The sequence below is a fragment of the Grus americana genome, chromosome 1 (assembly GCF_028858705.1).
Source record: "Grus americana isolate bGruAme1 chromosome 1, bGruAme1.mat, whole genome shotgun sequence".
NCBI classification, from domain to species: Eukaryota; Metazoa; Chordata; class Aves; order Gruiformes; family Gruidae; genus Grus; species Grus americana.
This window is the reverse complement of record NC_072852.1, coordinates 59,351,801-59,367,529: the sequence shown is the minus strand read 5'-3', so window position 1 is coordinate 59,367,529 and position 15,729 is coordinate 59,351,801. Positions and strand designations below refer to the sequence as shown.

At 43.0% G+C, this 15,729-nt stretch overlaps 1 protein-coding gene across 12 annotated transcripts in view; it reads right to left on the bottom strand.

Annotated features, from left to right (window-relative positions):
* RBFOX2 (RNA binding fox-1 homolog 2) overlaps positions 1-15,729 on the bottom strand; it is a 174,393-nt gene that overhangs the window by 37,115 nt on the left and 121,549 nt on the right. For all 12 annotated transcript variants that reach the window (XR_008576112.1, XR_008576118.1, XR_008576120.1 and 9 more), the window contains 2 exons: positions 14,382-14,528; positions 535-588 (listed from right to left, as the gene is read on the bottom strand). Coding sequence is in view for 8 of the 12 variants with exons in the window: in XM_054818483.1 (XP_054674458.1) it covers positions 535-588; positions 14,382-14,528 (201 nt within the window). In the remaining 4 variants the exon portion in view is untranslated. The remainder of the gene's footprint in view (positions 1-534; positions 589-14,381; positions 14,529-15,729) is intronic.

Genomic DNA, 15,729 nt, shown 5'->3' with positions numbered 1-15,729 from the left:
AGCATCAAATATCTCAAACATGAAAGGTCAGTATCTCAGAAGTGCCAAGTAAGTCTGCAAAATAGAGTAAATAAAATCCTTTCACATATGAGATAACACAGTTTTTCTATAAAAGTATTTTAATGCGACAAAAATGTGGTTGGGGAGGTGGGTTAGGCTTTGTTCTTACGGTCTCCCATCACACAAAGGTGTTTTACCTTATTCTGCCTTCCCCACAGGGCACCCATTGCTAGTGCAATGGGAACAGGTTGCTACAAGGGCTCAAGGGACTGACTCCCTGTTTGTTCAAAAGGCTGGGGAACCTGATCCCGCATTCCAGACAGGAGTGTCTAGGAACATTTGTACATGCTGCCCAGAAATGACCATGCTCAGAGTCTGGAGACAGAGGGAACAGGAGACAGTCCCCAAAATAGCTTTTCCCTTCCCCCATCACACTAATTCCTGCTCATCTCTACAGAGTATGTTCTCTAGGCAATGAACTGCCTTTTACTCTGCGATCAAAACAAGAGAAGCGGGTACAGAAACAGGACTTACCTTCGAGCCACGCTCATTAAAGATTATCTCTACATCAAGGATTTTGCCGAATTGCTGCAGAGAGACAAGGGGGGGAAAAAAAAAGATTTATTTTTGGCAATCCATTTTTCCTACCTTTTAGGGGCTGGCTTAGTGCAAGAAGGGAGGTGAGAATATTTCCATTTCTGGCATACAGGCAAAGGCATAAAATCCCTGTGACGTGACCCAGTTCTCTTGGGTTAGGACACGCAGATTCTCTTGGTCACAGACCCCAGGTTTTCTCACAAAAGTCTAAAGGAAGAAAAACAATCTCCAGAAGAGTTTTAAGGATTTGAGGTGGCTTTTCTTTTCCCCCTTTTCATCTAAACAATTCTTCCTTCCCTCACTCTACTATTTAATCTAAGACATGGTTATATGATTTCATCTCAGACAACTAACAATGTCTCTCAAATGCAATTCAGCATTTCATCTTCCTGCTGAAGTGGCTATCACAAAGAGCAACTTAACAGTGATATTGTTTCTCTGGAGGGGATAGTCACATAAGACTCCCAACCTCAGGGATTCCAAACTCTAAATCTCCTTTTGTCCCCCACCCTTTACTTTCCAAAACTCCAAGCCTTCAAAAGAATTGATGGAAGATTCAGAAACCACAACAATGGCCAACTCCAAACAGTTTGTTTTTCAGAAAAAGATCATTCAGCTTCAACCTGTGACATACAGCAGGGTGTCGATAACCCGTGCAGGTTTTATCACGTATGATACGATTCTGACCGCTGCCTCAGCCCGGAGGCCCCAGGAGAGCAGGGCCCCACTGGTCTGCACTGTTTCAGCAACTGGTTCCAAAGAGCTCCCTACTTAGCACAGAGCAAAAGCGGGAAACGAGAGCTACAAGCTAGTAAGGAGATTTACCACACTCTGTGGAACCATATATGGGTCACATCCCTCACCCTGGAACATATTAGAATTTTTTTTGTTAACTGACCAGATTCAAACCAGTAACCTATAGGTAGAAGTATCACCACTTCAACATAACCCTGCAATGCTCTGTCCTCTAGAAATGTCCATGTTGTATTTCCAAACTGGAGGTCTGCTCTCCAGAAAGATAGGGCTAAGATCTCATTTTCAGGAGCATATATACAGAGCAGTCTTCATTCTAGAGACACATATTGTGCTCAGACAAATGCTGTATCTGAGCGTTTTTCCTACCCCATTATTTACAAAAGCTTCCATCAACATGGTTTTGATCTCACTGCTTGCAGAAGATTTAAAGGTGATAGCAAACGAAGGAAGGGTCAACAAGAGAAGAAAGGATGGTTTCACATTTAGGAAAGATGATGAACACAGCCTCTGGGCACTAGGACACTCTCCATTTTGCCAAAGTGCTCTTAATATAATATTTGCCTTTTTTTTTTAATTAACATTTCAATTCTGAGTCAAATGGGTATAACGCTCATTTTGTGAGTGCCCTGCTTGAAAGACTTGTGGCCAGATTTGCAAACATGAAACATCTAGAACAGTGAGCCATGATGGCTGAGGAGAAGCTCTGAATATGTAAAGCAATAAAAAGCTATTAAATCCCTTGAACAAGTATTCCACAACTGTCTTTAAGCAACCAAAATGATTCCAACAATTTTAGCTATAGTTTCTGTCTGCTTCCATTCTCCATTCTTAAAAAGGAGATAGTTGTATTCTTTTACAAATGTTAGTTCACAGATGTTGTTTTTACTGTTCTATTGTTTAAGGACAATACTTGATCTTCTATTCATCCCAAGAACAATTGAATTCACAATATCCCACGTTACATGAAGTTTGAATAATGCTAATGTAAACATGCATCTTCCTTGAAACCTCAACATCTCAACAGCTTAGGCTTGATCCATGCTGGATCCTCTTTTGACCACTGCTGTGCCAATCACAGCTAAAACGCATTTTCTATTTCTATCCCACGCTTGGTGTGGGCTTGTCTATAAAGAAGATTAGCCGTTGATTGCTTTTTGTTGTCTTTGTTGCATATGGCTTGGGCACTGCCATGAAAGAAATCAGTCATGATTGCTTTCTTAGTAGACTATTTCAGTGTCGTTACACGACAGGGGCTGAACCAATTTAACAGCTCGTGGCTGCTGAGGGGCTGGTCCCTGCTCACTTGTCCTCCCTTGTCTGGTCTCACCAGCTTCCTAAAGCTGGTCCCAGTTTTCATTCTCACCTGTAGATAATCTGATACAGTTCACCAATCCTGTGAAAAGAGAGGCCAACAAAAGGAATAAATACAAAGGTTTTGAGGATTTACCGATCTGAAATGGCTCAAAGAGTCAGGTGAGCATTAGGGCTCAGAAGCAAAAGGAAGTGGAAAGCAGCACACCCTGCCCAAGAGCAGGATCCGTCCCTGACAGATCAGCTCAGCTGCCTAGCTTTGCCATGCTGAAACAGCTGGGCTCTTGATAAATGCAAATACCAAAATTATTTTCAGAATCTTCAAAGCCATCAAAAAAAAAAAATCTACCTCATTAGAATCATCTTGAAAGAGAACAAACTGTGCAGCTTCTGGTGCACAATTATGCGGTGCCATCTTCCCCTTTCTCCACACCCAGCTGGGCTTGGATCCTCGGGTATTACTGCCATCATTGCCTGCCAGCCCCGTTCAGCTGAGCTCACCGCGCAGGGTTTCCACACCAACAGGCAATCCTGTCTTGTGTGTTTAATTTCTTGTGGCTGACAAAAAGCTGGTGGTAATACTGAATGCAAGTGGTCTGACCTAGCTCCATGAGAGGCAACAGGGCTGCCTCCCTGCCCTGAAGATGATGAAGGTGCATCATTTCCTAGCTGCCAGAATTAAGATCACCAAATCCTGCGGTTGCAGCCAGCACACACTTGATGTCTACAGCATGCAATGGGCTACATCCACCCATGCAAACTGCCCCAATCTCTTTTCTACCTAGGAGTTGCAGGTGCTTGAAGAGGCAGGAGGGAAAGACCTGCTTGGAGAGAAGGAACAGAGACCACAGGGGCTAACTGCTGAACTGAGGGTTGCTGGGGAGGGGTTTCCTGCTCCGTGAAATTCCCTGGAAAAGCAGCGCGGCTGCGAGGCAGGAGGACACGTGCTGGGCTTTTCAAAGTCTGCTGTGACCGTTGCCACAGCTGCTCTGACAGCTCCAAACACCACAGCTCTTGTCCTCACTGCTGCAACGGTTACAGCAGGTCCAGCACTGGAGGCACTTTTTTTTTGGTGGCGTGCCAGAATTTTCCTGAAGAATGAAAGCAGGAAAAAAGAACTAGTTCATTTTAACAGTTTATATCTCCTTCAAAGCTGAATCTAATTTAGTGGAACATAAAAAGGCACTTTGTTCTCTGATGGTGCTTCCCCTACCAAATGTCAACAGCCTACTGCAAACAATGGAAGTTTTAAGAGCTCCTTAGCAAAAGGTCACAATTTTTGTATGGAAAATGCTACGTTGTCTAAATACAAGGGTCAACACCAAATGCCCCCCTAGTAATTTTTAAAAATCATGTATACAGGCATGTTTGTATTTTCCAGCAGACAGAGGGTCTGGCCAAATAAAACAAGATCCATGCTTAGGTCATCGTGAGGACTAACCCTCTAATCTCTAACCTTGAAGACATGAATCACTGTTCTCACAGACCTGATTCGTTCACTCAATGATTACCAAGAACTTCTACTTACAACCCTGCACAGCAGCAGAAGAAAAAAAAAAATCCTCAGCAGAGTTCTGCCTCTGAAGAAGGCACTGCAGGACTACACATCGCAAGTGTTCCTCATCATGACTTAAAAAGCTTACTATCTGACCAAGAAGCCAGCATCCCCCATCACAGGTCAGGTTGTGCAAGAAGCCTCCTCCATGAACTGCTCATGCCCGCACCATATGATGGCTAGACATACACACACACTTCCAGTCATGCCGTGGCATAGCCTGAGAGAGTTGGGATTGTTCAGCATGGAGAAAAGGCGGCTCCTGGGAGATCTAACTGCGGCTTACCAGTACCTGAAGGGGCCTACAGGAAAGATGGAGAGGGACTGTTTATCAGGGAGTGTAGTGACAGCACAAGGGGTAACGGGTTTAAGCTGAAGGAGGGTTGATTTAGATTAGATGTTAGAAAGAAATTCTTTACTGTGAGGGTGGTGAGGCACTGGAACAGGTCGCCCAGAGAGGTTGTGGAGGCCCCCTCCCTGGAAGTGTTTAAGACCAGGTTGGATGGGGCTTTGGGCAACCTGGTCTAGTGGAGGGTGTCCCTGCCCGCAGCAGGGGGGTTGGAATTAGATGATCTTTAAGGTCCCTTCCAACCCAAACCATTCTATGATTCTATAGCATATTGTACTATCTTCATCCTCCATTCCCTGGAGTGACCTTGCATCAGCTTTTAGTTTTTCTCCTGTAAAGCAGGTAAATGAGAATCATCTTCTCTACAATGGTAGCAGGGACAGTTGGAAATAACGTTTTTATGAGACAAAGATATTAACAGACATCAGCTATGACCAGAACCAATTTTCTTGCTTGAACATGATGTACCTTATCACAGATGCAAGGGCATTGTGTAAGGAAAGGTATATGCATTCTGTGTGTTTGTTTCCACCCAGATGACATGAAGGCAGCAGATTTTTCCAGCAGAGGCCATAACTACATTACATATAATAAATTTGAGAGATCTGGCATCAGAGAGCTTTTGCCTTCCAAGGCACTGACAGTTTGGTAGGGCCCCTCCTGTATGCTCTGTTCCAGCTGGCCCTGCCTCCTCTCCCTGTCTAGAGCTTTCAAAATCAGCTCCAAAATGTGCCAGACAAATAACTTAACCCTAAAGATGCAAATGACAGGGAGTACAAGACAAATTCTCTAGAAATCATGGAACAAAAGGTAACGTGAGACACCGTTCAACAACCTCACATCCCTATAAGAGAACTCTGTATGCCCAAGCAGCTTTGCACTGGCCCTACAAAATTCACTTAGCGCTGAGTGCAGTGAACTATCTAAACCTCAAAGGTGCCAAACAGTCCATCCTCAAAGATGGTTAAAATTCAAAATAGCCAGGAAACTGACCTCTTGTGCAGGAAACAATTACAGGTCCTCAGGCTTGAAGTGCGTGAGCAAGAGCATTTCATATGCAGGGATAGGTCCATGCTGCAGAGAGCGTCCTTACCCTACCTCCCAGCTCCATGGGATATACTTTCAGCTGAGAACAGCTGGGTCCGTTGTAGCGTGTATGTCAGCGCTTAGTTATGGCAGCACAGGGTCTGCCAGAGCTACGGTGCTACCAGTACACTAACTTTCCTCACCTAAAGCTGGGTTACATGTCTTCAAAATAGTGTGGCCAACCCTGCTACAGCCAACCCTGTTCAGCCAAGCTATACCAGTATACTTTGCTAAGAGAAAGATGGAAGCATCAAGAATTTATAAACCAAAGCACTACCACAGCTTACCAACGGAACAGACAGTAAACAAGCACCAAGCCCTTATTAGGGTTGACCTGCTGCCCAACAAAACACGTTTTCTAAGAAACCAGACTTTAAAAGGAAGCCACACGAAGAACACCGATTTCTAACAGGATTTACAGACAGCAGCCATCCCAGCAAACAGAGTAATGAGGAACATAGTTTCTCAGTCATTTGTTATCCTCTGACTCACAAATAAAAGATTTTCAAATGAAACAACGAGATGGGGGTGAACAGTACGGTACCATTCCAGAGATCTTAACACCAGGCCAGCTTCCAGGTCTATACCTCCAGCTCCTTGCTCCTGCCTTGAGCCATCCCCAGAGGTGCAACTGCACTGTAACCTGGTACTGCTGCCACGGAAAAGGTACTTGGACCCATGCCCACAAAAGCAGCATACATTCAAAATGCAATTTGAGAGGACTGACATGTAGACTAAGGCCATATAAAACTGGGTTATAAAAGACAACTCTCTGTAATTTTACCCAGGCCTTTTATGCAAGTAAATCCAGCTACAGCACAACACTGTTTCGTAAATGACATTCAGCCCAGTCTCACTGCAGACTCTTCTAGTAACTCATATGAAAACCTGAACGAATCTTAGATAAATGGACGATCCAGTCATCGCTCCCTTCCACCAGACGGTCACTACAGAAGTTTCTGTGTCCTGTGGTGTCAGCACACAGCTTTCGCAGAGCAAGACTGACAGTACGATAGCTGCTGACAGCTGCAGCGGCACAAGCACCCCTGCCCAGAAGTACCGTGGTCCCCAGCGTAGCTGTGCAGACAAAGCAGGATGCTCAAGCAGCGGTGAGCACACGAGTCCTTTGCAAAAGGTGATTCCAGAAATCGCCCTGATGAAACACATCAGTGTAAACAGCAGCGCCTCTTCTAACTCTAATCAGCGTCAGCAGGAACAAAGTCCTGCCCTGTGACAGGGCTGGAGCTCGCTCTCATCACAGGAAGAGCTTGGAAACAAGAATCATCACAAAGAGGCCACCTTGTGTCAGAATGTTTGTTCTCCGGTACTGGCATGTAGGACTTGTTACGTGTGATTGGTGGCCAGTAGTATCTGGAGATGAAAAAACTAGTGTCCAGTACTATTCAGAGATGAAAACACTGAAATAAATCTTGATATCCAGAAGGCAGGATTTTCTCTTTCAGATACGCAGTCCACTCAGAAAGCAGAGTCCCTTTCAGCAACTTTCCTATTGCTGTACTTCAGGCCTCACTCCATCAACACCTGCAGGTCAGAGCTTCTCGGTCTATCATATTATTTACCTACTTACCTTAACACCTAACGAGTAGTTTTCTGCCATTGCCCATACTTGTGTATCATGAATTATTTGTGTATTTAAATTTATTTACTGGAAAACACAGACCTAAAATTCTACCAAACTCTTGGTGAGAAAGAGCTGTAGTCTAGCTTGTTATTGCTTTAGCCTCAACTATAGGCTCATGAAGGTGTTTTGCACTCTTGACACCACAATGAAGTTGGCTGAGAAATTATAGCCACTGAGATATTTTAGGAAGTGCAAAGTGCCAAAATATTTCCCCAGAGGCCAAGATTGAAGGCTACAAGAGCTTGCAAAAATATCTGAGCTCCCAGAGCTGTGTTGCTCAGATCATACAAAGCAGTGGTCTACCACAAACACACACCATAAAGAACCTTGCAGTAGAAATATTAATCATGCTTAAAGAAGGAAAAAGATAACAACATTACCTGCCTTAAAATCCAATGTTAAAAAAACCCAAGTAGCTACCATTCTGTCACCTTTAATAAATTAAGTTAATAATAAATTCATTAACTGAAAGTTATTAAAGGTGACAGAATGGTCACCTTTACATGAAACAGCTATGCGTTATTACTGCCGTAGCTGGTAACACACAAAACCCCTTTATCAGCTGGGCCAATGATTTTCCCCACCAGAAGCAGACAACAGCCTACAACAAGTAGTAGCCATGGAGTGAGCATGTTTTAAAAAAGGCAATGTCTCCATCTGAAGCCAGAGCGTGAGAGAATTCACACCCTGTACTTCGCTATCCCACCTTCATCTGCAATCAACATAGTCCTTATTTTTATCTTATACTATCTCCTTTTTAAAAAATAGTTGAAGATTCTTGACCAAAGAGCATTTCACCACAGTAAACTCTGAGAAACATCAATTTTAACTCTTCATACTGTTGCTCTCACGACAGATAAGGATTTAGTGCACAGGCACCTGTATGAACTACCAAAGTGATCCACTTGTTTTTGTGGAGGCAATTCATGGTTCAACTTGAGAACAGATGCATTTTCCTCTTGCAGGCAGTCCAACCCAGCCTTCATCCTCCCCAGGAGACTCTGAAGTCCATCTGACTCTCAAGTCCAGAACTGACCAGAGTATCCCAGCAAGTTTTATACAGGGAGGAAAACCGCTTCTTGAAGCCTAGGAGGGAAGGGCTGAAGATATCAGCCATGAGGTACAAGCACAGATGCTATCATAGCACAAAGTTGAAAGGACTGGACGCGTGTTGAGGAAAACGTGCACTTTTCTTCTGCATACATAGTCTGGTAAGAAAGGGGACAGCCTACCAGCAGTTAAGGAGAAGACTACTACCATCATATCAAGAGTCCTTACACACACTAGCCAAAGAATGTCCCTCAGAAACTGGACAGTAAGATTTTGAAGAGTTGCTAACTTGTTTTTAACACTGATGGCAACTCTTCTAATCCTTCCTAAGTTGTTCCACTGTTTAAATTAACCTTAATGACTAAGAATTTTTCTCTTATTTCAAGGTTAATTTTGTTAAATCTCAGCTTCCAACTGGAAAATCTTATTACAACTGTAAACAAGACCTAAACCCCCTATTAATAGTATCATCCATGCATAAGCACCTGTACAGAACAGACTTGTCATCTGCCAACCTCTCTTTAATAAGCTGAGTAAATCATGCACCCAACACCTTGTACAGTTAAAAAGCCACTCACCTTCCAAGCCCTAGATTAATTTTTTGGTCCTAAACTGATCTCAGAACTGAGCAAAATTATGCAGTCACAGTCTTTTCGACTTTGAACATGGGCAAGATCACATCCTTCCTTCAAACTGATACCCTCCTTTGCACTGTTGAAGCAACTGTCTCCAACGATCACTAGTACTCTCCCAAATCAGTGTTTTCCAAAGACAGCTTTTCATCCTACAAGCGCAGCCTGGTTCCCACATACTCAGTATTCTGCACTGAGCTGCATCAGACATGTTTTTGCTGGATTTATCATCAGTTAACCAGGCATTTCAAGTCATTCTCTAACAGTAACCATATCTTTCTCTTTCCTCCTCCTCAAATAGTTTTTTTTATCTGCAAACCTTACTGGCAAGGTTTTAATAGTACTGTCTCCATGGGTTGATACAGGTACTGAACAGGACTGTGACTGAAACAGATCCCTGGGGAAACTGACACTAGAAACAGTCTTGATCACTGATGTCTCCCCAACAACTACTACTTTTTATTATTTATCATTAAAGAGGTTTTTAACCCCTCTAATGTTTGTTGTGTTTGTATTCTTTTTCTTAAAAATCAACATTGGTCACTTGGATGAATTCAATTTGTTGAGCATGTTCAACTATATCAATATTGCTTTGTACAATCTTGTCAAAATAGACAATACAGTATTTGTCTGCAAAGATGTATATTACCTTATACAAAGTCGTGCTGAATAGATATTAAACCATTTCTTCAGATTCTAATGTTTTTTAGAAATTTCCAAAATTATTTTTATCTTGGATCAACATATGGATAGATAATTCATAGCTCTTTGGGTCATTCCTTTCGATTTTTTCCATAGTGAATCCTGGTGGGCAGCATTCCAGCTTTCTGCAGCTCCCCTAGCTTACAAGGATTGGCTAAAAATTAACATTAATGAATAAAAGAGCTCCTTGCTTTGGCATGTACCTTATCTAGATATCTGCTGGGTTTTAAATATTAGCAAGCACTGTCTCATCCTCCTTTGTTATAAATTATATACAAAACCAGACATGGTACAAATACCTCCTCTTAAATCATAAACACAGCAAGTTGGGCTTTGTTGTTGTTTTTTCTGTTTGGGTTTTGTTTTGTTGTTACTTGTAGTTTTTCCTCCCCAAAACACACAACTATTTCCTAATTTTATATTGTACCTACACCTAGATCTTTTATCTTTGCATGTAGAAAATTGATGCCTTCTCCTCTGAACCTACATCACTGATATCTCCATGATTAGCACGTTTCCCTTCTCACCCGCTTCGTTGTTTAAGTTTGCAGTTATATTCACTGCCATTTACTTCCTCCTCCTCTTCATCCTCCCTGCCTAAAGTGAAGAATGCTTTTATTAACAGTTTCAGTGACTGTGGAATCATGCCTTCTTGGCCATCAGTATGATTTTGTTGAATACCTTATAGCTTCCATTAACATTTCCCTTTTAAAGGTACCTTCCCAAGTAGTTATCCTGCCAATTGTTTAAACTCGAAGAAACAGAGTCTCCTAAAGCTCCTTACATTACTGCCTGATGCCATATTCTGTTTGCACAAAGTAAATACAGACAAATAACAATCACTGGTACCTAGGCAACCGTGGGATTTCAGGTCAGCTATTAACTCTTCTTTATCTGCTAGAACAAGGTCAACTATTGATTTATTCCACAGTGGGTGCAGAACTGTGTGCATTAAAAAATGACCTATTCCTTCTAGAAGCTTTCTGGAAGTCTTTTTATTGGCATCGTGAAATGTCAGGTAAATATTACCTGGTTTAAGCAGCCTATTTTATTTGCCTCCCTATGCTATAAGAAGCATATACATAAGGAAATGTTTGTTCCATTCCTGAGGATATCTCAGGGACCTATTAGAAACACATAATAGGCAAGAGATGGTTCAAAACCTGAATAACTTGAATTTGGCAGGAAATCCTTATGTCTGCAGTTCTCAGAAATGGTGAGGTTTTAGAGAGAGTTATGTAATATCCATTTAATCACACATGGGACAACATGTCTGAAGTCCACCTCTACTCAAGTCTGGACGAAAGCATTAGCTAATGTTCTGCGCCCCAGGACTGGGCTGACCTCTCGCATGCTGCTCCATCCTCAGGGGACTTCTTTACTGCCTCCCTACCATCACATTTATTTCTCCCTCCACGGCTTTGCTGTCTACCCAATTCCTCTCTTTGTACAGTAGCTTGGGAAAATCACTCCAGGCAAGGATTTTGAGTCTCTCAGATATGACGTTGAGGAGATGTGACCTGACACACAGAAGGGAGAGGGAGAAGATGGGGGTTACAGGCTAGGCACAGCTGAAGACTCAGACAACCATGAGTCCCCTGTAGGAGAAAGGGTTGGTTTCAGTGAGTCACCCAAGGGAAAGCATCCTGATCCTGAAAAAGAAATAGGAGCAAGGAGGATTCAGAGAGAAATGCTCTCCTGGCTTGAGGCTCTGAGCATGCTGAGAGAAGCAGCACTGAGAGAAAAAGGGAGATGTGCAAGAACCATTGATTATTTCCTTGGCAAAGTAGCAAAGTTCTCTGCTACAGGAAAACGGCACGTGGTTTTTTTTGTGCCCCAAAAGATGAATGGTCTTCTGTCAGGCATACCTCTGCAAACACATGGCCAGGTGAACTAGCAAAAGGTTTTATAGGGAATATACCATGTACCCCAGTTAAAATCACATCACTGCGCTGGAACTTGAAATGATGTTTAGAGAAAAACAAACAACAAATAACTTGAGGAACACCACAATACACTCATAGAGCATATTTCCCTACCCTTTCTATGTACCAGTGGCACTGTATGGGCCCAAAAAGGGATAGGAAATCTAAATGCAAGCAGTTAGAATGCATTTTCTACAAGTTACTTCTCAGGACAGTAATTCATTCAAATTGCCTGGGTCTCCAAATCTGCAAGGCAGAGATAAGAGTCACCAGGACAGGGGCGTTCTTGTCATTTCCACCTCATCCATGTCCCCCACACCAGGAGCACAGGGAGGAACAGCATCAAGGTGAACAAGCAGGAAAGGGGCCAGTCATGAAGCCAAGGGCTGGTCCCAAAGGAAGGGGCAGCAACAGCATGGAACAATTTATGTAAGTGATGCAGCTCCCAGGAGAGGGGAGCAGCAGTAGCACAGAGCAGGACGCGCTAAATACAGATTGTAGCAGGTGGTCCAAGAACTGGCTGTGATTTCAGCAACCAGTTTATCCAAACCGGACGGAACTGCCTACCGCACAGCCCTGCAACAGCAAAAAGCAAGCTAAAAAACACAAAAGCAGAACAGGCGACTGAGAATTCAGCAATCACAGATTGCCAGGAGATGAGTTTCACCCTGAAAACATTCCCACAGATGTCAAGAGTGTGACAATCTAATGTATGAACAACACAGAAGCAAACCCAGGCCTCTTGCACAGAACCACAGTTTTGGCTGGGACCTACCTCCACAGGTCATTTAGTGCAACTCCTGCTCAAAGCAGGTCTAATGAGATCTGGTTGGCCAGGCTGTGTCCAGTCTAGTCAAATATCTTCAAGGATATTTTCCTGATATCTAACTGAAATTTCCCCATGTTCCAACTTGTGCTCGTTATCTCTCATCTCATCATTACACACAACCAAAAAGAATCTGGCTATATCTTTTCTGCATCCTCTGATCAGGTAGTTGCAGACAACAAAAGTATCCCCCCCTCTGCCTTCTCTTCTCAAAGCTGAACAGGCCCACGTTTCAGACTCTGCTCACATGCCATGTTCTCCAGCCCCCTGACTGTCTTAGTGGTGCCCACTGGGCTTGCTCCAGTATTTCACTTAGATGAAGTGCACTTCTTGCACTGGGGAGCCCAAACTGGACACAGTATTCCAGATGCAGTCCGACAAGTGCTAAAGACAGGGAAAGGATCACTTCCCTGGGCTTGCTGGCTACTCACTAACACAGCCTAGGGTGCAGTTGGCCACCTTTGCTGCAAGGGCATGCTGCTAATTATGTTCAATTTGTTGTCTGTCAGGACCCCCAAATCTTTTACTGCAGAACATTTTCCTAGACAACCAGCCCCCAGCCTGTACTGCTGCAGAGGTTATTCCCTCCCAGATGGAAGGCTTTAAACTCACTCTTGTTGAGTATCTTAAGATTCCTGTCAGCCCATTTCGCCAGCCTGGCTAGGTCCGTCTGAATAGCAGCCTTGCCCTCCTGTATTTTGACCCCCTCCACTCCATCTGTTTCATTCATAAAATAGCTTCTTACGGACACAAAAAGCTTCCAAAACAAGGAGCAAAGTCTCTTGCAATATATAGCATTTGGGACTCTTGCTAAAGACCATCAGTGAAATTTTTAACATTTCTGCACATTTTGTGCACTTTGTAGTGTCCAAGCTATGAACAGATAAGCCCAATTCTCCTCTTATTTATAGTAGTCTAAGCTTGAAGTCCATGAATTTACAATACTGTAACACTACTCTCCATGTGAGAGTGTGCATGTATGTGCATGCATACACACCCACACTGATGGCTCAGGAGATGCAACAACTGAAACAGCAACACTGCAGAATTTGGAGGAGCAGCCATTAGGACCAAGGTATATATGCAAAACCTAAAGGTGGCAAGAGGAACCTTAGGTTTGGTCTTTCCTGATTGAGTCCTCTGCACTGCATCTTAAACAGGCAGCAACTGTTAACTTTATAAAAAAATATTTCTGAAGACTTTACAACATGTCATCAACCAAGGATGCTATCATCATATCAACAAGTCAAATATTCCTGATGATGATGATGATATGTGGATAACTTCACCTGAAGGTTAGGTCATGAAGCATCTAGCTCATTTATCTCTGTCTTCAAAGGGAATGAGTCACCACCTATACTCATGTGAACAAACTCTCCCTCAAAGAGCTTATAAATTGAGGATGATGAATAGCATACAAAGATTAGGGAAGACAAACTATTTGGTCAAAAGAATCAGAATGTATATCATACACAATGTAAAATACCATCTGACTTGCACTAGCTTTTCCACATGCAATTGCTAGTTGGCCAATTCCTTGCAGCAATTTTTCATCACAGAAGTGGATCATGAGGAAAGACATAAATATTTCAACAAGTTTCTAAGCAACTGAAAAACAGTGCTTTGCAAGGGATATATTAAGTCAATGTTTAATCCTAGACTTTACTGGGAAATTAGGTGAAGTTTTTTGTTTTGTTTTGGGTTTTTCTCCCCCAAAACCAATCATTAGGTTACACTGAACATCTTAATATGAACAACACCGTTATAGTTTTCATGTGTAGTTACCAGCTGAGGTAAATGCTACCAATTGTCCTAGTCCTGCAAATGTTTTACAGTGTGCTGACTAAATTGAGGAGGAAGGGCTTTTCATCCCACAAACACAGCAGCACCACATGTCCCACCTGTGGGGAAGGAGGATCTGCCATGCCTTAAAAGGCACTGCTAACTTACCCCAAACATCTGCCGAAGGTCAGGATCTCGAAAGCGGAAGGGAATGTTAGACACATGAAGTCGTTTTGGAGTGGATTTGCTCTCAGTATTCTCACTGCTCTGTGTCTGTGATTGCTGTCCATCTGTCTGTGCCCCTCCTTCTGTCTGCTGAAATCAGAAAGACAAAAGTGTGCGCATGAATAGAAACCACACAAATTCCTTTCATGTTTTTGCCTGTGTCTTTTTAGGTATTAGTACTACACTTGCAATTGTGGTATCTAGCACTTGACAATTATTTTGATAAAGCCAGTAATGCTTAACAATTGATCTGTTGTCCTTCCCCTCCCTTTCCATGAGTAAACAGTAATGAGATCTCAGCCTCCCTCCCCTCATATCACCTTTTAGCTTAGTAGATTTGCCTTTGGTTTTCTTAAATTGCTTCTTTCTTTTCGCCTGTTCTTCCTCACTTCAGCTGCCACCATATGAAAGCTCTAATGAAGAGGCAGATCTTTCATATCCTGAAGCTGGGAGGTAGTACCGCCACTCTAATCTCATGTGGCAGGATGTTCGTGCAATCATCAAAATCCCACAGCTGAAGTGGCAGCTCTTCACTGGGCCAATACCAGAAATGCATCCCCAGGCAAAACGGCATCTGCTCTGTCAAGCTCCCTTCAGAGAAACATTACCCCAAAAGAAGATCTATAATTAAATGGTAAAATCCATATATGAACAGCTTACGGATGTCTTTGATTAACTTTTCTCGTACATTTAAAAGTCAGCCCAGGGACAGGAAACAGTCATTACCACTGCAGGATTTATAAAAACTCCAAGTGCTACTTTCTGCTACCAGTTCCATAGTTTAAACAAGGGAATTTGTTCCAGCATTCCCAAGCACTGACTGGTACAGCAAAGACAGGTCAAGGGGTGGGTCAGGAGTACTTGTGCACAGAAAAAGTACAGCAAGGGAGGCAGAGGAATAAGGGAGACCAGTGTGCCAGAGGAAAGACCTAACATCCCCACAGAGGTGACTGGCAGGGGAGAAGAGAGAGAGAGAGAGAGAGAACCTCAGCTGCTTGCATTGGGCTTAGACTAGGAAGTGGTAACATTTGAGTATAGCACTAAATATAACGGCAAGGCCCCTTTGCAAAATGGCTTGATGAGAAAATGGTATTTTTTGCACTTTAGTCAGAAAAATGACCTCAAAAACTCAGCTACGGAACAAAGTAGACTACAATTTGGCCGATTTTATTGCTCTGTCCCTTTCCAAGAGCATGCATTAACAGGCCAAGGTATTCAAAGAGCACCCACCCACCCACTCAATCTCCTGCTGCTTGCCTCAGTCTCCTAGAGTCATGCTTTGACCACCTGC